The sequence below is a fragment of the Peromyscus eremicus genome, chromosome 1 (assembly GCF_949786415.1).
Source record: "Peromyscus eremicus chromosome 1, PerEre_H2_v1, whole genome shotgun sequence".
Lineage (NCBI taxonomy): Eukaryota > Metazoa > Chordata > Mammalia > Rodentia > Cricetidae > Peromyscus > Peromyscus eremicus.
The window spans coordinates 82,394,911-82,419,555 of NC_081416.1; the positions used below are offsets into that span (position 1 = coordinate 82,394,911).

The 24,645-nt window shown below is 44.7% G+C and overlaps 2 protein-coding genes across 14 annotated transcripts in view; one reads left to right on the plus strand and one right to left on the minus strand.

Moving 5' to 3' along the window:
* Positions 1–18,758, minus strand: part of Lyrm1 (LYR motif containing 1) — a 36,872-nt gene extending 18,114 nt beyond the window's left edge. Inside the window, exons 1-3 of one of the 9 annotated variants that reach the window (XM_059267858.1) lie at positions 18,086–18,167; positions 7,491–7,616; positions 3,013–3,250 (exon numbers count right to left, since the gene is read on the minus strand). In XM_059267858.1, the coding sequence (XP_059123841.1) occupies positions 3,013–3,250; positions 7,491–7,528 (276 nt within the window). In that variant the 5' untranslated portion in view covers positions 7,529–7,616; positions 18,086–18,167. Of the gene's footprint in view, positions 1–3,012; positions 3,251–7,490; positions 7,617–17,428; positions 18,203–18,638 lie in introns of those variants that run through there. The other 8 variants (XM_059267851.1, XM_059267909.1, XM_059267917.1 and 5 more) reach the window with 8 other exon arrangements.
* The window catches only part of Dcun1d3 (defective in cullin neddylation 1 domain containing 3), a 40,131-nt gene continuing 33,859 nt past the window's right edge, over positions 18,374–24,645 (plus strand). For 2 of the 5 annotated variants that reach the window (XM_059267821.1, XM_059267829.1), the window contains exon 1: positions 18,384–18,450. The gene's annotated coding sequence lies outside the window, so the exon portion shown is untranslated. Of the gene's footprint in view, positions 18,451–18,777; positions 18,975–24,645 lie in introns of those variants that run through there. The other 3 variants (XM_059267812.1, XM_059267805.1, XM_059267838.1) reach the window with 3 other exon arrangements.

Sequence of the window (24,645 nt, forward strand, 5' to 3'; positions counted from 1 at the left end):
GTGTACTTTCAAGTTAAAAAGTGAGATGTTTGGCCGCGCGGTGGTGGCGCACGCCTTTAATCCCAGCACTCGAGGCAGAGGCAGGCGGATCTCTGTGAGTTCAAGGCCAGCCTGGGCTACAGAGTGAGATCCAGGACAGGCACCAAAACTACACAGAGAAACCCTGTCTCGACAAACGGAAAAAAAAAAAAAGTGAGATGTTTATTTGGGGGTGGGGGAAGGACACAGACAGACAGACACAAAAACAAAACCCAGAAAGCCCAATCAGGGAAGGGGAGAAACTTTCATTTAGGGGGTGTAAAAAAATCAGCACCTGGATCTTCTAAGTTTGTGAGAGTGCTTCAAGATAGCGCCAGAATTGCATCAGCCTCAGATGATACCCAGGGTGAAGTCTGGGCCCAGATGGCTTGGAAATTCCAAGAGAGTTCTTGTCCCCTGGTGCTTCTTGGAGTTCCAGGAACAGCAGCACAGAGAACTCAGCTGGGTCCCTTAGGGCAGAGGCTCAGCTCCCTGACCTGTGGCCTCAGAAGCTATTGCGCTACTGTTCACACTGGGACCAGATAGTCATGTTGCCATTGGCCTGCTGGGATTCAGAGCAGTTACCAAGATAGCTTTGGATTATTAAATTTTTAGTGCAACCAGGGTTATAACAAACCGTTTATGCCTACATGAGGAACTAGGGGAAAAGAAAAGCCCCCTGACAAAGATGTGGCTAAAGGAGCTGGGCTTCTAGAACTCCAGCCATCATCTAAACGAGCTTGGGCTAGAGTTCTCCAAGTTCAGCCATTCACAGCTACTGCATGATTGTGTGACATGCACACACCACCCTCTGTCTCATCCTTGGCCAATCCAGGTCGAAGCTCAAGAATGACTTTGAAATAAACAAAAACCTAGTCTTGAATAGTTATCAGACAAGTGTGGCTTCACAGGTTTACTGGGTACATGCCACAGTATCCCCAGCACCAGGCCAGACCCATTGGGTTATGATCTCTGCCTTCAGCTATCAAAGACACTATCCGAGCAGATACATGATAGGTGAAGACACAAAAAAGGCATAGTGGAAGCTCGATGGGTGGCACATGCCGATAATTTCAGCACTCAGAAGTAGAGGCAAGAGGGTTTTGAGTTCAAATACAGTGTCTTCTGGATATGACAGGCCTGTTGCATTCATGAGCTCACTGCGGCTGTCATTGCTTGTATAAGACCTACACCAGATCAAGCCAGTCAACATTCCAGCATAGATGGGAGAGGCGCTCACAAGGCTCCGCCCCAGCTGAGGAGCTATTGGCAGCTGAGGGCTACTGTGAGTCAGTTCTCTTTAAGGGTGTGGTCCTGTAGGTCAGACATGCTCAGGTGGACAGCCCCACACCCATGAGTCCATGGGCAGCACAAACTGGGCTCGGTTTATTGAAAAAAAAAAATGAAGTTGGGGTGGGTACGGTAAATCTGGGAAAAATTTAGGGGTGAATATTGTCAAAATATATTGTGTACACGTATGGGAATCTTAAAGGTTGGGTGTGGTGATACACACACCTTTAATCCTATCACTGGGAGAAGAGGCTGGTTGGTGGTTGGATGTCTGTGAGTCATAGGACAGCCATATATATATATATATATATATATATATATATATATATATATATATATGATTTAATAAAAATATATTTAAAAACTAAATACAAAACAATAAAGCATGGAGGCTTCAGGCATTCCTAGAAGAGAAGGTACTTTAGAATATGAGCGTTTCTTTGGTGGCGTTTGTGTTGATTTTAATTCTATTTCTTTCCATCTAACTGAAATCTATCTGAGGGACCTTATTTTGATTACTTTTTTATATATCCCAAATGTCTAGTCCAGTATTAGGCACTTGGTGGGATACTTGACCGAGGACTAAGAACAAAGAGTTTCCGAGTGGCAGCAGGCGACAGGAACTACAAGAAAGAAAAAAGGTGGGGGAGGGAGGGAGGGGACAGGGCTTGTAAATGGATGACTAGACCAAGGTGAGGTCCTTCAGGTAGGTGGTCAGAAACGAGGCTGGGCCAGGCCTGGTGGAGCACGCCTTTAATCCCAGCACGAGGAAGGCAGAGACAGGGGAATCTCTGTGAGTACGAGGCCAGCCTGGTCTACATAATGAGTTCCAGGACACCGGGCACTAAAGAGACACTATTTCAAAAAAAACAAAAACAAAAACAAAAACAAAAACCAAAAAAAAAAGAAAAACAAAACAGGAAAAAGAAAAGAACCAAGTCCGGGCATTCAAAAGTGGCTTCAGCACAGAGGCTACCCTTTAGTTGGCATGCAGGCAGTAGAAGGTGGTGTAGAGAAAACGCAACCAGAAAGACATAGGACACTAAGTTGTTTGGAAGACACCAAGCAGAAGTGGGCAAAGAGGAGCTGAGTACTGACAGTCACCTTCTGTCCTTGGTGCCAGGCAGTTCTCCCAAGGGGATGGCAGCCAGTGCTGGATGGTTTGTCAGGGTCACTTGAAACTGGATGGCTGGTGTCTGGGTGTTTGGTTCTCTTAACTAGGTAGTAGAAGCCCTATTTTCTGAGCTACCACTCTGTTGGCCAAAGAGTATGTAGCTAAGTTCTGGAAGGAGCCCTGTGTCTTTTTCCACATTGTAAATGGGTTTATAGTCAGAAGGCTTTGATTGGTTTTTGGATTGAGAAAAAGCATTTTACTGCATACCGCCTCTGGGAGTGGCTGGCCATCTGTATGTGAGGACCAGCTCTCACTGGCATGACTTCTGTCACCTGGCTCACTGGGTCTTCTGAGGATGCTAAGCTATCTACTGGCTGGACTGAGACCTGGTTCATCCAAAAGAGAGAAACACGGGCTGGGCTTGACTTTCTAAGAGTCGGCTGAACTGGCAAGCCTACCCAAGCTGCATGATGGACCCTTCCCAGCTCTGGGAGTTGGATGAGTCTTCTTCAGTTAAGGTAGGAAAGAAATGAACAAATACCACAAGAAGATTCTCTGCTCCTTGCCACCTCCAGATGGGACCTACTTACATTTTTGTTTTTCTGGAAGAGTGTTCTGGCTTCACTTAGTATGTACTGTTTTTCTTTGATGGTGTCCTCCATCTGCCCCGATGCTGCCCGCCACTTCCGTGCAAGCCTGAAAATGCTCCGGTAGAGGCCAAGGACTTCTTGTCGTGTTGCTGTTGTCATCTTCAGACCTTCCAGAAGAGGAGGAGGAAAAGCTGCATACAAACGCAGTTTGATGTAGTGGGCGGTCAGATGCACAGTTCTGGAATCAAGATTTTAAAAGAGTCTAGACACAACTGCTCCTTCTCAACAGGTCTGTGGGTAGCATTACCAGAATGACATAGTAGAAACATCAATGAGACATCTCCTTTGCTCTCTCCTCCCGGCTTTGTGACTTTGAGACAGTCTCACAAGCTAGTCCTGTTTGGCCTGGAATGACATATGTAAGCCAGACTGGCTTCAAACCATCTGTCTCGACCCCCTGAGTCCTAGGATTGCAGACCTGTACCTGAAGTTGAGGGTTCCCTAATTTGCTGTCTGCTATGAGTCCACTTTTACAGCCATGGCAAGACCAAATTCACATTTATTATTTTTTAAAAACCAGGCTGACCAGAATACCTCGGAAATGATTTTAGTTTCTGTTCTGGTAAATTTACATCGCTAACCTGAATGCCTGGAAGGCATATTTTAGTTTGTTTTGTTGAGACAGGGTCTCACTGTGTGGCCCTGGCTGGCCTAGCACTTGTTCTGCTTGTTTGTAGAGATGGAGTCTCATGACTTCTAACTCCAGATCCTCCTATCTCCACCAACCAAGCAAAGGTAGTGTTTGGCAGTCAGCTCTGAGCGGCAGCAGCCATCTGGAAGGGAGGGCCTGGAGATACCAGCTCTTCTGTCGTGTAGGCCGCAGGACCAGGCATGGGAGCACAGGCCTGTACCTGTAGGCCGCAGGACCAGGCATGGGAGCACAGGCCTGTACCTGTAGGCCGCAGGACCAGGCATGGGAGCACAGGCCTGTACCTGTAGGCCGCAGGACCAGGCATGGGAGCACAGGCCTGTACCTGTAGGCCGCAGGACCAGGCATGGGAGCACAGGCCTGTACCTGTAGGCCGCAGGACCAGGCATGGGAGCACAGGCCTGTACCTGTAGGCCGCAGGACCAGGCATGGGAGCACAGGCCTGTACCATGCTTTCAGCACTTAGAAGGCTGAGGAAGATCGTGAGTTCCAGCTAGCTCGGGATACATCTTTAAAAACAGTGGCATTTCATGCTTTTATAACATGAAATCCTAAAATGACAGTTATCATTTTTAAAACTGTAGTTACCAAATAAGTCAAATAGGGTCAGTCTGAAGTCTCAGCTTTATCCAGACATTGCAATTTCTCTTAGTTTAGAAAACATTTCTCAAAACTACCTTCTTGACCAATAAGAACTGTACAACTGGAGATCTTTCTCATGGCTGAAGATCTTCTGACCCCTCTGGCTTTTTCTATGAACACCAATTTTAGTTCCAGTGGGTGTGGCCAAATGAGAACTGACCTAAGTACACACCTTCTGTAAATTTTCGTTACTTTTATTTTTATGAAATATTTCAGACACAAAAAGACAAAAGAATAACATGATAGCTACATACAATAAGCCTTGAAGAACAAATTATGGAAACCCATGTCATGTGGTGTCGTCGTCGTCGTCGTCATCGTGTCGTGTCCCCCCCCCCCCCCCCCCCCCCGCCTTTCTAAATCAATCCTCTTTTTTTTTTTGAGACAGGATCTCACTATTTAGCCTTGGCTGGCCTGGGACTCTCTAGGTGAATCAGACTGGCCTTGAACTCACAAAGAACTGCCTCTCTCTGCTTCCAGGGTGCTAAGATTAAAGGCATGTATTATCATGTGCAGCCCTCTTTTTCTTTTGTTGAAAGTACCACTATTCTGTTGTTTACCATTGTCATGAATCCTTTACATTTATTATACAAGACAGTTTTACAAGTTTAGAACTTCATATAGGTTCTTCAAGTTTGGGTGTCTCCCCCCCCCCCCCCCCCCCCCCCCCCCCCCGTTGAATTTGCAGGACTCATCCACACTGAACTCTAGTTCTGACATCACTGCTTCAGGTCACTTGACTCTACCAAGAAATCCCAATGCACTTGTCTATTCTGTTGATGGACATTTTGTTTGTTCGTTTGTTTTATTGAGACAGGGTTTCTCTGTTTACCTTTGGCTGTCCCAGACCTCTCTCTGTAGACTAGGTTGGCCCTGAACTCAGAAATTTGCCTGCCTCTGCCTCCCCCGAGTGATGAGATTAAAGGCGTGCACCACCACTGCCTGGCTTGATGGGCATTTTTTTTTTTTCCCCCGGTTTTTCAAGACAAGGTTTCTCTGCGTAGTTTTGCGCCTTTCCTGGAACTCACTTGGTAGTCCAGGCTGGCCTCGAACTCACAGAGATTCGCCTGGCTCTGCCTCCCCAGTGCTGGGATTAAAGGTGTGCGCCACCACCGCCCGGCTTGATGGGCATTTTTATGGCTTATGCAAAACTTAAGCCTATTTCTTCATATTTCTGTTTGTAAAAATTGAGAGAAAATACCAAGAAAAAAACAAAGATGAGTCCTTGGAATTCTCAGTCTGATTTAGAATGATGACTATTATGCTGTCTTAGACAAGAGGACAGGCTGCGAAGACAGATCTGGAGAGTAAGCAGCAGAGCCAGGTACACGGACACATCCGTAAGTCCAGAGATTTTTTTTCAAACAAGCTTCTCAGGATCGGGGAGGAGGCTGAAGGCTGCGCTTAGGAACATAATCCATTTCCCACTCCCTACCTGGGGCTGAAATGCTATGGGATGGTCCTTAGTTTATGAGAATCCCAGCTGCTATAGAATGATGGGAGCAGGACTGGGTGTGTACATCTAGAGATTCCAAGTGCCTTCAAGGAATCCACCTTATAGAGAATTTCTTCTTTGAAGATGACCGCCCCTCCTAGTTCCTGGACCCTGGTGACTTTTCTTGAGCAACAAGGAGTGACCTAATGCTTACCCATTTGATGGAAAGCTTGAAAGCACCACTTCCCCCACCCAAGCGTTTAAAGAACCAAAGTTATACTAACACCATCAATGATGCTTCACAGAAAAAATGCTTAAAAGGAATTCATAAAAACCAAGTGAGAACATCATGGGTAATAAAAAGCCAGATGAGATGATGACATTTTTCCTGGTAAGGAAACAGGTTTCGGAGTTTCTGGCTCTCCCTAAAACTCCACAGTTTCATCTGAAAATACGTGAGTCAGTTCCTGTGAGGGGCAGTAGCATCAGCTAATGATTGCTTCACTTCCCTATCATTAACAGATGAAACTTCCTTGGCTTTCAGATACTGGCAGAGGAAATCGAAGGTCAAATGTATTAAAACCCTAGCAAATTTCTCAAAGCCTGACTTTAATTGGTTTTCTTACACTACTCTAAGAACGCTGATCATAAGCCATAACATGACACACAAGACCTACAATTAGGTTACTCAAGGTAATGAGTGCTAACAATTGACACTTAATAAGACTATTTTGAAAAGACTTTAATTAGTGTGTGTTTTGAAAACTAATCCAGAGAGGAAGATAGGTGATGATTCTCCAACATCAGGTGACCCAGAAAACCCAAGTAACAAAGATTGCCAGAGAGAAAAGTCAAAAGCTATCTTTACTACCAAGCATGTGAACAGGACTAGCCTATCACTTCTAAGTCTTGAAAGAAAAGTCAAGGAAAGAGAAAATCGCATCTTTCATCATTTTCTGTTTTCTTACTGGGTTTCTATCAGTTCTTGGGGTGGAGGTGGGACTATGATCTTCTTGACTTGGGGTGCACACCCATATTGCTCCCTCTTTACTAACTCTCTTTAAAAAAAAAAAAAAAATTAAAGACAAGGTCTCAGTGTACAGCTTTTGACAGAAAATACCAAGAAAAAAATGCCCTAGGTAGACCTGGCTGGCATGAGATTCACAAAGCTCTACCTACCTCTGCTTCCTAAGTGCTGAGATTAAAGGTGTGTGCTACAACACCTGACCTGATCTTTTTTTTTTTAAACGGCCAGTTTCTATTCATCCTTTAGCTCCTCATGAAAACATAGATGTCTCAGAAAACCCTTCATACTCCCTAGTCTCTCCTTGAGACTCTGGGTTAGGAATCAAATGAATCTTGATAGTTGTTCTTTATAGGGCTCATCACTCAAGTTCTGGTTTGTTAGTGTCTATAGTCCTCCAATAGACTCTCATCTTTATGGGAACAATTATTACATCTATCTTATTTACTGCTGGATTCTCTGCACCTAGAAAGGTTACATACTAGGAATTCAACCAATGTTTCCTGAAAACATGAAATATCTCTCATGCTACAGAAAGCTTCATATTCTCAAACTGAATCAGTCATGCATAAAAATTTTATTAAAGTGCTTTTCTTTTTGGGTTTTTCTCTTTGGTCTTAGAAAGCAACTCATTTGCAAAAGTTGCCATTTCCTGAAGGTTTCCTTACCCAAGGATTTGATGGCTTGGGACCAACATTCTTCTCATGATTAACGCAATACAGGCAGCCTTTATCCTTATTTACGGTTGGTCAAGGGTTGATCTGATACAGTAGTGAGGTCTTCTGGGAGTTCCCCTTTGGCAAAATAAGGGATATTCAGCTTAGAAGTCAGAATTTGAATCTAAAATGGTCATGAAGTCTATTCTTAAGGAATTTCTTCAAAGTTCTATGATATTTTTCTTGATACTACTTGAAATATTTGTTCCTTTTCATCTCTTTAACTTCCAAATCCCAGGATGAAAGAAGAAAATGTAGGTGTGATGGAAGTAATTGTGACTGGAAGGTGACTCCTTTTTTAAAAGTCCTACTGCCTGTATAAGCAGAGTACTAAGATGAAATTTATCATTGAGTGCATATTTTATAGAAGTCTGGCACATTTTGCTGCTAGTGTTTTGGCCTCTAGTGCTCAGTTGAGAGAGATCCCTAATGCACATATCTCAAAATTTGATTGTAGAGGTGATTTTAGATACAGAACACTCATATTCATTAGTTGTCATTACTTTAATATATACTGGAATGACCCATTACACCCATGATATAGATTTTTGTGTGATGTAGGTGTAATGATACAGCGTGCAAGCCTTGGCACATAGAGCCAAGGTGCCCTGCAGTGGGTAAAACATGCCATGCAGACACAGTGGCTGGTGGCGGGCATGATGGAAGTTACTCACACCCAGGCACATGTCCACGTGGAGAAGAATTTATTATAATAGAATGACGGAGAGAGAGAGGAAGGAAAGGAGAGAGGAAGAGAAAGTGAGGGAAAGTGGAGGTGTGCACACCTCATGGCGGGGAAAGGAGGAAGGTGGGAAGAGGAAGAAGAAGGGAGGGGCTTTTCCTTAAAAGAGAATTTACATCAGGACGCAGGGCGGGTCCCCAAGGGGCGGGTCAGAATGCTAACAGTAGGTAGGCTAGGAATAAATGTACTCAGAAAATTTCTAACCAGAGCACTGTGCGCAAACCTGTACTCCCGACATTCAGAAGGCTGAAGTAGGAGGACTGCCACAAGTCTGGGGCCAGCCTGGGCTACAATGTGAGTACCAGGTCAGCCAAAGGTACATAGTAAGACTGTCTCACTGTCAAATCTATGCTTGTCTTGGCTCAACTTTCCACTCCGAGAGCTTTCCATTCTTTTCTTCTGGTCCTCTCTGCTCAGGAGAGGTACCTAATCCCTACCAAATACCCCAGCACTCTCTCCCTAGGGCCCAGCATAAACCACCTATTGCTCTTTTGCAGTTGTTTGGGTCTTTTTCTTCCTAGATTTTTCTGCTAACTCCTGGAGAGCAGGAACTTTGTCCTGCCATTACAATAACAATAGCTACATTTGTTTTGCATTTACCAGGGGCTTCACACTCTACAAGGTACTTTACATACAACTCTGTAAACATCACAGCAATTCTGTTGGCAGGTGCTACTTCTATCCTCATTCTACGAAGGAAGACCCTGATAAAAAGAGAGATTAAATGTGTCCAAAGTCACACAGCTAGAAATAGGCAGGGCCAGTGTTCAAACCCTATAATCTAGAGTCAGAGCCCAAGTTGTTAGTAAGTAAATAAACTGCTTGATCTTGATAAATGTTGTTGAATATCTGTTGCATGCTCTAAAGGGCTTAGTCATTACAACGAAGGAAGCTAAATAATTATATTAAAAGAAGCCATAGAATTCTATTATCTTTCCATACAACGAGCCAAGTGAATGTTCTGCACCTTGGTATGTTTTATAAAATCTCCACTTGCCCCGGTTACTTCTTCAAAAAGCATTTTATACACCAATACCCTTAAAAGGAGGCTGTGACCCTGGCTGGCATGCTCTGCTCTTCAGTCCTCTGTGATAATCCCTCTGACTCTAAGGGGAGCTGGCATCACAGAAGAGAAAACAAGAGACTCATCATACTGGTACAACCCTGCAGACCTTAAGTCTCCTTCACCAGGGATCCCATCTATTGACCCATTCAGCATTTATTGGCTATGCCTACCATGTCCAAGACCATGTGGGTCTGGGGATAGCTTATCTTCTAGTGGTAGAGACAGGATATACAAGATATACAAGAAAACCAAAGAATTTTATATAGTAATATGTTCTGAATGAAACAAACAGAAATGGAAGCCGGGCTCTGAATGAAATGCAGGAGACTAACAATGGGAAGTTAAGAGGAGGGTGGTGCAGGGAAGTGGGCAGCAGAAGCAAAGCTGTGGGGCAGGTCAAGAGCAAAGAGAAACGTGAACTCAAGTGAGGACTTGTCAGGGAGGCCACAGGTCAACACAATCCAGCACTGATGGGAGAGGAGGCCTGGAGGAGAAAAGGAAGACACTAACACACGTGAAGCAAGTGGGAGCAACATGTTCTGCTTTACACTGTTAAAAATGCGCTGGAGCCAAACGATAGCATCACTGCTTATGATTCCATCTCTCTTATAGAGGAGGAAATGTGAGATGGGTCTAACGTCACCTAGCCAACAGGAAGAGTCAAGATGAAGAGCCTCAAAAGTTGAGTGATTATTTCCTTGTCTGATCACAAGCCTTTGTTTTCAGTTTGGAGTCAGTATGGGGACTTATCATGGGCAGTGATCGATCAAGAAACAGAAAAAACAAAAGCCATGAAAACACGTACTCACCTTGCTGTTGGCTGTGAAGGATTTGAGTAGAGTGAAAGGATCTGGGGAGGCTCCAAAAGCATACTCTATCAGGAATGCCTAGGCCCTCGGTATGTCCCAATCTAGTTACAGGAGGCCAACAGACAGACTTGCTACACTAGGAGCCTCGTCGGCTTCACTGTTTTCTTCATCTCTGGAGTACTTTGGAAAGCTCACTGCAGCGTAAACATTTAAGAGTTTTAAAAAAGTATGTGTGTGTGTGTGTGCACCTGAGTGTATGTATGTGCATGGTGTGAGCGCAGGAGCCCAAGGTCAGAAGAGGAACTGGATCCCCGGAAACTAGATTTAAAGGTGGTTGTGTGTCATGTGTGGGTGCTGGGTCCTCTGAAGAGAAATGCTTTTAACCCCTGAGTCATCTCTCCAGTCCCCATTTAGGAGTTTAAAAGACAATTCCCCTTCTGCAGATGAAGTTTATAGAAGTATGACTCTGGTCTCAAGAATGTCAAACTTCCAGCCGCTGGATGAGGCTTTGCTTTCTCCTGAATAAAAAGTGCTACAGCACAAACAGGGACAAAAAGGGAAAGGGGAAAAGGCAAATTAACCCGACTTTCAAGCCTAGGAGGTAAAGAGAAAAAAATCCATTCCCTTTCAAGCCTAGGAGGTAAAGAGAAAAAAATCCATTCCATTCCTTTTATGAAAGATCTGACTCTAGGATTTCTTTTTTTCCTTCATCACATTGCACTGTAGTCAAAATTTCCCTCTCGAGTACTCCATGATTTAGGGTGGGCATGGGAGACCAGCTCCCACTTTTTTTCCCAAGGGTACTCTTGAGGAAGGAGAAGTGGGAAATATTTAGATAGAAATATAGAGGGAGACAGATAGAATACAGGATAGCCTCGGGAGGGCCTGGGTCAAAACCCACCAGCCCCTTCTGTCTCTACTAAAGGGCTTTTAAAGGAATGCCAAGGGGTGGAGCAAAAGACCTCTGTGGTGATATGTTGTGTCCCCAATATATTGTGCATCCTAATAAACTTATCTGGGGTCAGAGGACAGAACAGCCACTAGATAGACATAGAGGCCAGAAAATGGTGGCACACACACCTTTAATCCTAGCATTCTGGAGGCAGAGATCCATCTGGATCTCTGTGAATTCAAAGCCACACTGGAAACAGCCAGGCATGGTGACACACACCTTTAATCCCATGAAGTGATGGCAGGAAGTAGAAAGGTATATAAGGCTTGAGGACTAGGAACTAGAGCTGGTTAAGCTTTTAGGCTTTTGAGCAGCAGTTCAGCTGAGATTCACTCCGGATGAGGACTCAGAGGCTTTCAGTTTGAGGAAACGAGATCAGCCGAGGAACTGGCTAGGTGAGATTAGCTGTGGCTGTTTCTGTTTCTCTGATCTTTCGGCGTTCACCCCAATACCTGGCTCTGGGTTTGTTTTTATTAATAAGACCTTTTAAGATTCGTGCTACAGACCTCCACCCAGCACAGCCAAGTGCAGACCATCCCAAACACCTGGTAACCAGGCATGCGGTCAAGCCATCCCCTAATGCAGCCCTGCTGTGTAAAACAAGCTTGGCTCTCACTAGGAAACCTCTGTGGGCTCCCACAGGTGGGGATGGGGAAGGCAGTGAAATTCACCCAGATAAAATCAGTCCTGCTGCTCTGCCTCTTTGCATATGGCATCCCTTCTTGCCTTGTGAAGCCCCCAAATCACACAGGCAAAATACTCTTTGCCCACCTGCTGCTTTCTCTGCCTATCTCTTAGCCGGCTATCATTGCATCTTTCTAATGCAGGGACGATGGCAGTGTCCCTGTGTGCATCCCTAGCATCTCCACCTTACCCCATACATCATACTCTAATTCTTTTTAGTTTGTGATGCCTGTCCTGGATCTCGCTTTGTAGATCAGGCTGGCCTTGAACTCACAGAGATCCGCCTGCCTCTGCCTCCCAAGTGCTGGGATTAAAGGCGTGCGCCACCACCGCCCAGGGCTTATGGTTCTTAAGAGAGTTAAGTCTCACACCTGTGACACAATCCTCACTTTTTTTTTTCCCCTGAGACAAGATTTCTCTGTATAGTCCTGGCTGTCCTGGAACTCACCCTTTAGATCAAGTTGGCTTAGAATTCAGAGATCTACCTACCTCTGCCTCCTGAGTGCTGGGATTAAAGTCATGCACCTGCCTGGCTACAATCTCACTTCTTTTAAGGTCAGTCATGGTTTGCCACTAGCCCCAAAGGCCCTATTTCCAGGAAGCTTAGTCAATGAAATGGTACATTGCATCCAATGATCTAATTTTATTATTTATTTATTTATTTATTTATTTATTTATTTATTTTGGTTTTTCGAGACAGGGTTTCTCTGTGTAGCTTTGCACCTTTCCTGGAACTCACTTGGTAGTCCAGGCTGGCCTCGAACTCACAGAGATCCGCCTGGCTCTGCCTCCGGAGTGCTGGGATTAAAGGCGTGCGCCACCACCGCCCGGCCTTTTTTTACTTTTTTTTTTTTTTTTTTTTTGGTTCAATGATCTAATTTTAAAAACAACCCAGAAAACTCTACTTTAAAGCACTTGTCATTTGGGGAACTGAAATGCTGGTTTTTGTTCGCGTGTTTTGAGACAGGATCTCTCTATTACGTAGCTCTGGGTGTCCTGGAACTATATAGACCAGGCTGCCTGCAAACTCACAGAGATTCCCCCTGCCTCTGCCTGCCTCCTGAGTGCTGAGGTCAAAGGTGTGCACCACCACTCCCAGCCCTGAAATGCTTTTGATAATGCCCAAATAATCACTTTCACTGAGCTCAGCCTGTGCCTCAGTTTCCAGGAGTGCTGAAGTTTCCTCTTTGGCAGCACTGGGGACTGCACAAGGAAGGCCTTGTGCGTGCAGGGCACACACTTCAGTACTGAACTATATCCCCCAATGTCCTTTGACTTTTCATTTTGAGATACGGTCTCAGCAAGTTGCCCAAACTGGTCTTGAACCCAAGAAGAGCCTTAACTTCTTGCTCCTCAAGAGCAGCTGGGGTTATAGGTTTGTATCACCAAGCTTTACTGGTGCCTCAGTTTCTTAAAATGTAATATACAGCCATAGAACAGTTTTCAGAGCTGTAAGGATTATTTATGGGCTACTCCATTAAAATACTTAGCACTGGGAAGTAAATGCATAAGCTACCTGAATAGGAGGAAATGAGAGTAGTGAGGCCTCTTATCTATGGTAAGCTCTGTCTGCAGAGAATGGAAAAGTATATAGCCTGTTGGTGAATTTGCTGCTTTGTGGTAATAATGGATTTTCCTAAAGCTACTTCCCTCTGATCATTAATAATCCCTGTGCAGTAAAGTGCTATTGTTCTTCAGTATGAGTAAATAACCCCGCTGGAGACACCGCTTATCTTCAGACCACAATGCGAGCTTCTTACTGGAAATATAACACAGGTGCCAACATAAGCTTTCCTTCCTACGTCTCTTCCTTTATCTCATTCTAATTCTTTACCATCCATGCTCTTTTCTCCTACAGCTTTTCTAGTCACTGCTTTTTGTCAGACACTGGCTGGTACACTGAATGATTTTATTGTTACAAATGAACAATCTTCAAGTCAAACTGTGCCCCACAGGTCCTGGTCCCCAGGCTTCTATCCCCTACACACACACACACACACACACACACACACACACACACACACACGATGGTTTCCTGTCCTACATTTAGTTCTTTGTTATTAGAATCTGAAGAGGGAAGTGATACCACACAGTTGTGCAATTCTCAGGATACGTTCATTCAGTGTACTTCATACCACAACGATTCTCTGAAACAGTATTTTTTATACAAAAAAAATTACAAGAATATGGTGTATAAGAGATGAACCTAGGGAAGGAGCTAGATAATACATTTATCAAAGGGAAAATGAAAATAGGTTAGATCCTGAAACATGGGAAGTCATTAGAACAAAGGGGAAATTCAAAATATCCATACCAGAAGGATTTGAAAAATAACTATCCCAAGGAACGAAATAAAGGCAAACGTGCATCCTACTGCAGGTGTTCCTGGACTTGCAGATAGTGCAAGGTCCTGACTGTCCTGACTGGGAGCGGGACCTGGAAGCTGCCGAAACATCGGGGCTATTTCCAGCTCAGGAAAAGATTAAAATTCAAAGTATAGTCTCTAGTGAATGTATCATTTTCACACCATTGAAAAGCTGAAATTATTTTTATGTTGGGAACCACTAGTGTATCATGACAGCACTGGAACACCCATCAAGATTATACGCATACATGAGACCAACCCAGAATTGCAAGAGAGATATATCAATCAACCAGTCAACTTATACTTTCCTATTCAAGGCAGAAATTCTAAGTGGAAATCCATTTTATGGTTCCTCAATTCAAAATAAATGGGTATATTATTCCTCACCAGAATGCCTCATCCTGAATGCTGGGATTATACGCATGTGCCAGCATATTTTAAGAAATAAAGACAATGGTTAGCCAGAGATGTTTAAAACCAGTTACCCAAAGTCAGCTGTGTGAGAGAGATATGGGAGGACTGGGAACAAGTCAATGTTACAGACTCATTCATAATTCTCCAGCCAGTATCTTCAACAATTCATAGCAAGTAGGGAAGTCAGAGAGCCCAAACATTAACTTAAATTCCTGCTTTGTGACATTCTTCTAAGAAACTGGATTAGAAATGTGCAAAAAAGGCTTTCGTGGATGGAGGGCATGGTGGTGCACACCTTTAATCCCAGCACTCAGGCGTTCAAGGCCAGCCTTTACAGAGTAAATTGTAGAACAGCCAAGGCTACACAGAGAAACCCTGTCTTGAAACAAAACAAAACAAACAAATGGGCTTTGTCAACAACATTGGGCACAGCTGGAGATCTCTTGCACCTGACTCTGCATCCAACTATTAGAAAGACAACAGCATTATGCATTGGGAACCATGTTTTCAGAACATTCTCCAAGGACTCTTTAGTTATCAAATGAATAACTTTATATGTAGGGCCCAAGAGCTCCTTACCAGACTGTCCTGAGATCAGGAACAATGGCTGCCTGGTTTTATTTGTGAGGAATGATTGGCACCCAGAGTCTTTTTTTTTTTTTTAGCTGAGGACCGAACCCAGGGCCTTGTGCTTGCTAGTCAAGCGCTTTACCACTGAGCTAAATCCCCAACCCCCACCCAGAGTCCTTAAATCCTTCAGTACTTCAATCCAACACTGAACAAAACAACTTTCTATGATAATACTCTTTTGTCTGTTCTATCCAATAGGGCAGAGACTAGCCACATGCAGCTACTGGACATCTGGAATATGTGTCTAAGTAACTGTTATTTAAATTTAGTTACATGTGACTAATCGCTACATATGGATAGCACAGTTCTTAAGTCAATTACAAATGAGTGTCGGTTTGGGAGTGGAAGTAAGGAGAGATGCTTTGGCTGACTTGGGACATAAGCCACATACAAAGTGCAAGCAAGTCTTCGGCTTTGGCTGCTGCTGTGTAGGGATCTCTAGGAACTTCAGACTGGTGTTGTTAGACTGTCCAATTTTTCAAACAAAGCCAAAAATCTGGATTCTGATGCTCACGTTTTAACAACTGGCAAACAGATTAAAAAAAAAAAAAAGAATTTAAATCATGTTGTGTGGACTGAACAATATGCTTGCTGGCATTATCTCTTGCCAGCTTCCAACTTTTAATCTAGGCCAACCCTATCAGCTCGAAGAGAAGGAACTTTTCCAAGGCCACCCTATTAGTTGCAGATCCAAGAATGAAACCCAGGCCTTCTGATTCTGCTGATAGCCTTTCCATTGAGATTCACTATAATGGTAGTGCCATCTGCAGCAGCAGGGACAAAACTCCCTTTATAAGAATTCCAAGGCTGTGAACCAGCCATCTCCTGTACCCAGGCAGGACTTCCAGTGGAGAGACTGGGACACCAACGCAGCCACTAACCCTTCGATCTACAATTTGTCCTGCCTACAAAATGTGCTAAGGTAAAGACAGCACAGAAACTGTGGGAGTGACCAACTAAAGACGGGCACAGCTGGGGACACATACCCTGAAGGAAGCTCCCCCCAGAGGGCTAGGACCCAGAGGTGGGATACCCCAGAGATCTAGGATAGAACCAAACATAAATGACAAAAAAAAAAAAAAAAAAAAAAAAAAAAAAGTCAATGAAATGATCTCTAAGGATATTCTGCTATACTCATAGATTGCTGTCTGGCCCAACTGTCATCAGAGGGGCTTCACCCAGCAACTGATGGAAACAGATGCAGATCCAGAGCCAAACATAGGTGGAGTTCAGGGAAACCTGCAGAAGATGAGGAAGAAAGATTGCAGGACCCAGTGGTGTCAAGGGTACCACAAGAAAACCCACAGAACCTACTAACATGGGCCCACAGAGACTGAAACCAACAACTGGGGAGCCTGCATGGGACTGACCTAGGCCTTCTGTATATGTTACAGTTGTGTAGCTTGGTCTTGTGAGAGACTCCCTAATAGTAAGAGTAGGGGATATGTCTGACTGTGTTGCCTCCCACAGGATTGCCTCATCCATCCTTTTTTTTTTTTGTTTTGTTTTGTTTTTTAGAGACAGTGTTTCTCTGTGTTGTTTTGGTGCCTGTCCTGGATCTTGTGGATCTCTTTTGAGGCCAGTCTGGTCTACAAAGTGAGTTAAGTTCCAGGACAGCTGGAACAGTTAAGTTCCAGGGCTGTTACACAGAGAACCCTATCTCAAGAAAACAAAACATAAGGCTGGTATCTTAGAAGGTGTTCCTACCCAGATACAGCAAAACTGTTGGACTCCATGGGCAAGTCTCTGTATTAGGAGCCACGGAGACACAAAGAGGAAGCAGTTTTTTTAGAAGCCAAACATGTAAACCAACATTTATCAAGAATCAGGTAATGCACACAGATTACTTGTATATCAAGAAATCGGGTAATGCACACAGACTACTTGTATACAAGTCCCAAAGCACTGACAGCTGAGAGAGCAGGAAGATAAAAGTCAGGGCTTCATGGGATGATCGTGAGGATTGATCCTATTGTTTAAGGATATCAAGCGGACCTCCTCATCTTTGAGGTGTTACTCTTGTTGAGCTTCCTATTGGCTTCTACCCCTTCTGGGTGGTCTTTACATGTGAGGAGACCTAAGGAATTTGTGAACTTTCCTGTCTACTCCCATTCCTGGCTCTAGGAATAAAGTCTACATTTATTATCTCCACCCATGACTTTTCTTCCAACTTGTCTACTTCATTTCTGGGCATCTTCATTCGGGCTGTAAAATGACTTCTGACATACCTTCAAGAGAACTTAGACTATTCTTTTCCAAACTGTTTTCTCTAGGAAAACATCTCTGGTTCCACCCTCTTCCATACACTTCATATCCAGCTCAGCAGTCAGCCTGGCATGCTCAAGCTCCCCAATATATTGGGCCAATTTTCTTCCAGCACCGCTGTCACCTCTCCTACGGCCAGCAAACAGCCTCTTCAGAGGCTGAACTACCTTCTCTATCCAGAAGCAATTTTTAAAAATGTAAATAAGGCCTGGTCAATCACTATACTTCAGGAAGTAGTAATACAAAGGCCAAACCCTTGTATTTCTGCAACTCCAAACCTTCAATCTCTTCGGTCTTTTGTTTCCAACGTTATCCCTTTAGCACTTTTTCCCACCAAGACAGTTCTTCCCTTCTCCCGTCCTCTCTCTTAAACCCCGGAGAGGCTTTCTTTCCACTCCATCCAGCCTTGGGGGCAGCTGTATCTTCTGCACCCATTTACTTATTAATGAGAAGTTCACGAACAAGGCTTCCTTCTTTTTCTCGTTTGCTCATCGGTAATGAAACTAGCCTTCATGGTCCCCTGAAGGCTGACTACTACATCCGGGTTCGTTTGGGTGGCCCCCTCTCAAGGCAGGAACCTCTCCAGCCTCCCAGAACTGCCCCTGTCGCCTTCCATTTACATTCGAAAAGTCTGAAGGGTCCCATGCCAGGGCTCGCCCACGTGCCGCTTCCCTTAGGCAGGTCTCCCGAGGCCAGCAGCGAGGACACCGAGCCGCCCTCGCGAGGCTGGGGTCACACAGGCGCGTCTCCTAGCAACCCCACACCCTCACCTCATCCCTGCCCCAGGGGAGCCAACCCCTTTCCCCAGTCCCCCGCGACGGGAGCCGGCGTCTCCATCCTTACACTCACTCTGCGTCAGTCCTGCCTTCCCCCACCCACAGGAGCCGGCTGGAAGGAGGCGGTGCCAGGAGCTCCATCCAGCAGGTCCGGTAGGCCAGGCCGGGCCAAACCACCGGGCGGACCGCTGTGGAAGCATGAGACCCAGGTCAGAGGTCGTCTCAAACCTCCTCAAACTTCCAGCTCTAGCCCACTCCTCGCCGCACTCAACAAACCTCCCTCTCCCGCTGCTTTCCCTTCACCCTTTCGTTATCCCCTTCCCCCATTTCCAATTAGAAAATGGCCCGGCCCAGCTCCTCGTAGCCCACCCTCCGCCGCTCCTCTCCTTGCCCTTACTTGGAGACGGCTTCGGACGTCCGCGCGTACGTCGTGACGTCACCCTCCTCGCTCCCGTCCCCGCCCCTCTCCCATTCTCTCCCTCCTGGAGCCGGCGGCCGGCGGGGTTACCGGAAGTGATGATGCAGGAGCCGATGGAGGGGGCGGGGCTTCGGGGCGGCCGCCGCCGGTGGGCCGCAGATGAGGAGGAGGCGGCGGCCGCGGTGGCAGAAAAGGCGGCGGCGGCGGCGGGGATAGGGAGCCTGGAAACGCAAGCGGGGATGGTAGGTGGTTTGGACCCGCCGGGCCGCCGTCGTTTCCAGAAAGGGTTTGACTGGAGGAACCTCTGGAGCAGCTGTGAGTTTGGATGGGGGGGAGGGAGTTGAGGAAAAGGGGGGAGCACTGAGAGATGAAGGGGCGGGGGTTCGGTTCCTTCGAGAAAGGGGGTGGTGGTGGAAGGGGAGGAGTGCAAATCAGCGCCTTGTCTGGACTGGTCCCTCTGGAAGAAGAGGCTGTGAGGGGAGCCTGTGGCGTGTCAAGCGCAGGGCTCAGAAAACTTACCTACTGTCCCTGCCTGCCCATCGCCAGCACCCCTCAATCCCGGGCCTGGGGACCTGGGGCCGTAGATGCCCCGGGAGAGGCTGCAGACTCTGAACTGAAAGTCCAGGGTAAGAGCCTTGGGGTAGGAGCCCAAGGGGGAGGTGGCGGGTGAATCTCCAGCTCCCTCCCTGATTTTCCTCCCCACCCCCATTCTTCTCTGTAATCGTTAACAGCCCTGGAATTAGGGGGCTCAGACCTGAAGGCCTTTCTATGCACCTTTGCTACAAACGATAACCATCTGTGTCTGAGGTAAATGGGGTTGGAGGCTTTGCCTATATCCTGTTTAGGAAGTGGGACGGGGTGACAAATGTATTGTTTTTTCCATCCCCACCTCTTATCCTCTCCTATACACACCCCTGTGTCTACTTTAATTCTCTGTGGTTGGGTGACAGTCGTGGTCACTCTCTCCCCTTTGTGGCACTTGGTACCTTGGTTACCTCTTTTGAATTTTGTGTTCAGCCTCTATCCCAGCTCCTAACTGCAAGCCTTGTAGTACTTCAGTTATGGTCTGTGTCACATTGGGGAGTACCTCACAACGCCGCCTGGCTCCTGATTATAATGAGCATTTTCTTTTATGAATACTGGAATTCCAGCGCTCTTGCAAGGATTCATAAATGGCATCATAGCCCAGGAATCAAGGTCTCTCGCTCTAAATACTTTATGTGTGAGGAATTTACATGTTGTCAACTCTTTCCAAAAATGATTTGATGTTAGGCTAATTCTGGATTTCTGTGTTTCTCTCCACCCACACTTCATGATGCACTTCTGAGAACAGAAAACCCCATATTACTTTTTTTGTTTCTACAATTGGACAATAGCTCTTTTATCTCCTTCTCGATCTGTGTGTCTGGCACACTTGTCTTTAGTGACAATGGACTTGTGCTGATTTTTATCTCATTTAACTAATGCTTTGTGTATAGGTGGTCTTATAGGAGACAGTGTGATGTATAGTTTTGTTTTTAGCAGAATACAAATCCATAATGGTATGGAAATGTTTGAAGAAAGAAAGAATAATTGGAAAGATTTATTGTTTATATTTATATTGTTTAAAAAACAAAAAACCACCGAGTAAGTAGTGCCTCTTCTAGCCTCTCATAGGGATCTCACAGTAAAGTGTTAATGATTCTTATTTTGCACTTGATACATTAAAAAAAAATACTGTTGATTATGGAACTGTCTTATAAGAAACTTTATGCTTTAAGAAATAGTGCTAAATTTTTGTCTAGAAAGTGCATACATTTTGCTCTGTCACTGAATTTGATGTGTAGTATCACTAGGGTTATCATAACAGATGTTCTTCTGATTGTGGGAAGAGAGTCCCATCATATTTGAGGGCCTTCAGGCCCGATAAAACAGAATACTTAATGCCTTGATTGTGCAGTTATAGTGTTTAGATGGTTTACAGAAATAAAAGAATTACCTCTAGTCTCACTTTAATTCATTTGGAACCTAGTTTGCCATTGAATGAAAAGTCCAAAATTCATCCATTTAAGACTGGCTATTCCGTACTAGCCAGTGTTTCAGACGCTGGGTGTACAAAGATGAACACAAGCAAAGGGTCCACTCTCATGGAGTTTATCAGAGTGGGAGGTGGGGACAGAGATAATAAATAAGCAAATCTGATTTGGATTAAATGCTGAAGGAAGTGAGTGATGGGATAGAAAGTGTGACTGGGATGCAATTGTGAAGGGAGACCTTCCTGTTAAGTGACACTTAAACAGAACTTGAAGTGAAAAGGAGCCAGCCATGCAGAGATGAAGGGAGGACTCTTGGAGGTTTAGGGAACAGCTTGTGCAGAAACTTGCTGGAATGAACTTGGCAAGTTCTAGGGACTGGGGAGAAGAGAGTGGGGGTGGAGTGTAAGTTTAGTGAGTAAAGGTTGAATGGAGTAGGGTCAGAGAAGTGGAATTGGGATTCAGGTAGACAAAATATGAGTAAGGAGGAGGAAGAAATAGAAAAACTATTTTTTTGGCTAATTCTGTTGCCTTTCCTAGGGCCTTTATCATTATTTTTGCAGGTTCTGCTGGACTATTATAATTAAAAACAAAAGCAGTTCACCCAGCTGAGAGCAGTAGAGAGGTGCAGCAGTGGTCACTTGGGCTATGTGTTTAGGAATAAGCAGGATGTTTAATTGAGGGCACACCTGTTCCCATAAAATATTTTGCTGTATATGCTTCTATTTAAAATTGCATAATAAGTACTCTGAATGTGTGCTGGTATTGACCTCTTCCATCTCTGTGTGAACTCAAGGTTGAAGGATTGGGCATGTGTTAATAATATGTTGATCTACAAATGACCATCCGGAGCTAAGCTTCATTTTTTTTTTTTTTTTTTTTTTTTGTGTGTGTGTGTGTGGGGAGGCAGGATTTGTGTTGCAATAGTTCCCGCTCTTGCCTGGGCCTCCTGGTGAGTAATAATATTCCGAGAGGTAGGTTGGTGCTAAAAGTTCACTCTGGATCACGTTAGATAAAGACCATTGTGGGGCCCATTCCCACTGTGTCACCATCTTTGGGTTGGCATACATAGCTCAGGGATGTAACGTACTTTTGCCTTCATTTGGGGGCATTCATCTTCAGTTTAACCTTATCTTGGACAGATTGTCCACTTGAGAGGCTTAAGATGTCACCTTGATTTAGCCCTCTTGAGCTGTATCACAGTAGGCTAAAATGGAAAGAGTATTTTTTTTTTCCTTCTCAACTTCACAAAAGTGACGGGAGTGTTAATCAGTCTTTTGAGCTAGGCAGTTGAGAGACATAAACGTTGCTTAGACTGTAGTAAACTCAGTCTTATAAATGCTAAATAAAACCTTTTGGTGTTCGGTAAAGGCAAATCAGAAACGGTGGACTTGGTTTAGGTTCTAGTACTGTAATACTACCTGCAGGTGGCTCCTCAGAACTAACTTGGGTAGAGCTTTCTGTGTTGTCCTGGGGTAAGGAAGGTACACAGCTTGTTATTGGAATGCTAACAGCAAATCTTCGTTTGTAAGTAAATGACTAATGTGAACTGTTAGGACGTGGCAGATGAGAGAGGCATGTACATCTCTGTGACTTAGGCCCAGGTTGAAGAGCTTGCCCGTGACTTCCGTGTCCTACTGCCGGCATGCAGTGCTCATTTGGTAGTAAGCAGTCTACTGTTTCTTTTCATTTCAATGGTTTATTACAACTCAAGTATGAAAATATTGTCTAGGCTGACATTTCATCAACCAGTTTGGAGTCTACCTTTTTGTTTTTTGTTGTTGTTTTTCGAGACAGGGTTTCTCTGTGTAGCTTTGGTTGGCACCTTTCCTGGAACTCACTCTGCTCTGTAGTCCAGGCTGGCCTCGACCTCACAAAGATCCGCCTGCCTCTGCCTCCCAAGTGCTGGATTTAAAGTTGTGCGCCACTACCGCTCGGTTGGAGTCTACCTTTTGAAAGGGCATAGAGATGGGTAGGAGGGGACGTGAACACTGGGAGAAGCCCTTAGTCCCTACATTGACCAGTAATTCTGTTTGGGAAATGAATCTAAATCTAAGTGAATTTGGAGTCTTGGAGCTGAGTTGGCCTTCTGACCTATGGTGCCAGTCAGTTTGTTTCTTAAGGTTTGGGGGGCTTTTAGACACATTCCAGTGAAAGGCGAAAACCTGAAAACCAGCTGGTGCCACTTGCCTTTGAATTTGTGAGTAAGTTGTTTTGCATTGCCTTAGATGGCTTAAAGTTAATCTGATTTTACTACTGTCTTGATACGTGTTCTGTTGTGAGGAGAGTTAATTGTACACTGGCTGCCAGTTGTATTGAGGTGAAGAAGTAGTAACTCAGATTGAAACAATGGTAATTATGTGGTGACTACCATTTCTCTAACTCTTGATAACCTACAATTACTCTTTGTGTCTGTTTACAGATGTTCAGACCAATGTACCAGGATCAGTTCTTCCTAATGTTGGAACAGTGTTCTTAGCTCTTCCCACGACAGACCAGGTCGATTGACTTTAGTCGATTGTCCCTTAGTTCACATCTAGTATCATTAGTTCTTGTACTTCTTTTTCTGACAATGAAAGGTTTTATTTCTTTGGGGGTCAAAAAGGAGATTTGAGTGAGAGTAACACCAAAAAGTGATGCAAACTGATTCTTTGGAATTATGCTATGCCGAAAGAGGGAAAAATGTCCAGTCTGTAAGATATATGCAAATGAGACCTTATTTAAACACCATACATTGGAACATGTGGATGATGACTTCTACTTCCTTGAGAGTTTGGCCTTGTCCACATCTTTAAGTTGTGAGTTGAATTGTTGGGTTTGGAGCTGAGAGATAGATAGCATAGGAGCCTACAGCATTGTAAGCATCATTGGTAAGCATCATCATGTTCCCTTTCTGTCCTGCTGCACATTGCTGAAGCATTCAACCTCAGGACCTGTTGACTGGAAATAATGCTGTCACTGAGACTGTTAGATCTAGACCAGCTCTGATGACTGGCAGATCTCTGATAGCCCTCTGCAGGAGGGCAGGACTTCATTTTCAGGGGCTATTTAGCATCTTGTAGCCCTTGTTGGTCTTTCTGCCTGTCAATCCAGGAGACAGTGTGTTGGAGAGATCTGCCCCTTGATGAGTAGTCAGAGCATTTACTGTATTGAATGCAGTTAATTCTACTTCATCTAGTCTGGGAAGATGAAAGAAAAAGTCAGACCCCTGCAAAACCTTAGAGTATCTGGTATAGCTCTGGCTTGGCCTGGATCTCTGTGCAGCCCAGGCTGTCCTGGAACTTACAGGGATCTATATGCCCGCTTTTGCCTCCTGCCTCCTGAATACTGAGATTAAAAAAAGCATGCACCACCTGGCCACCACAATGCCCCTCCCTGCTTTTTTTTCCCTAGCTGAGGTTTGAGGAAACCCCCTGGAGCAGGAGCATGTGGGCATTTTGCTCTTTTTTTTTCCTTGCCCTAAAGTTTCATTTTACAAGAAGTTCCTATGAGACTGTTGGGCTTCCATATGTGATTTCATGGTCTGAGGATGAAATAAGTGAAAAGCAATGATTTTAGTTGGAAAACAGAAATTGAGAAAATTAGAGCAAGGAATGGGAAGCAGAATTCACTCACTCTGGTCTTAGTTGGCTTCACAGTTTCTTTTAGGTCCTTATAGGCATTTAGTAGAATTTGAGTCTAATTAAATTCTTGATAGTTGGTCTTCTGTATTCCTACGTTCTAAGCATTTTGTTACCAATTCTTTTTTTTTTTTAAGATTTATTATTTTATGCATATGAGTGTCTTGCCTACATGTGTGTATGTGTACTACCTCCATGCCTTGTGTCTGAGGAGGCCAGAAGATGTTGTCAGATCTCCTGGGATTGGAGTTTCAGCCCATTGTGAGCCATTATATGGGTGCTGGGTCCTCTGCAAGAGAACCAAGTGCTCTCAACCATTGAGCCAACTCTCCAGCCTCTTGTTACCAATTCTTA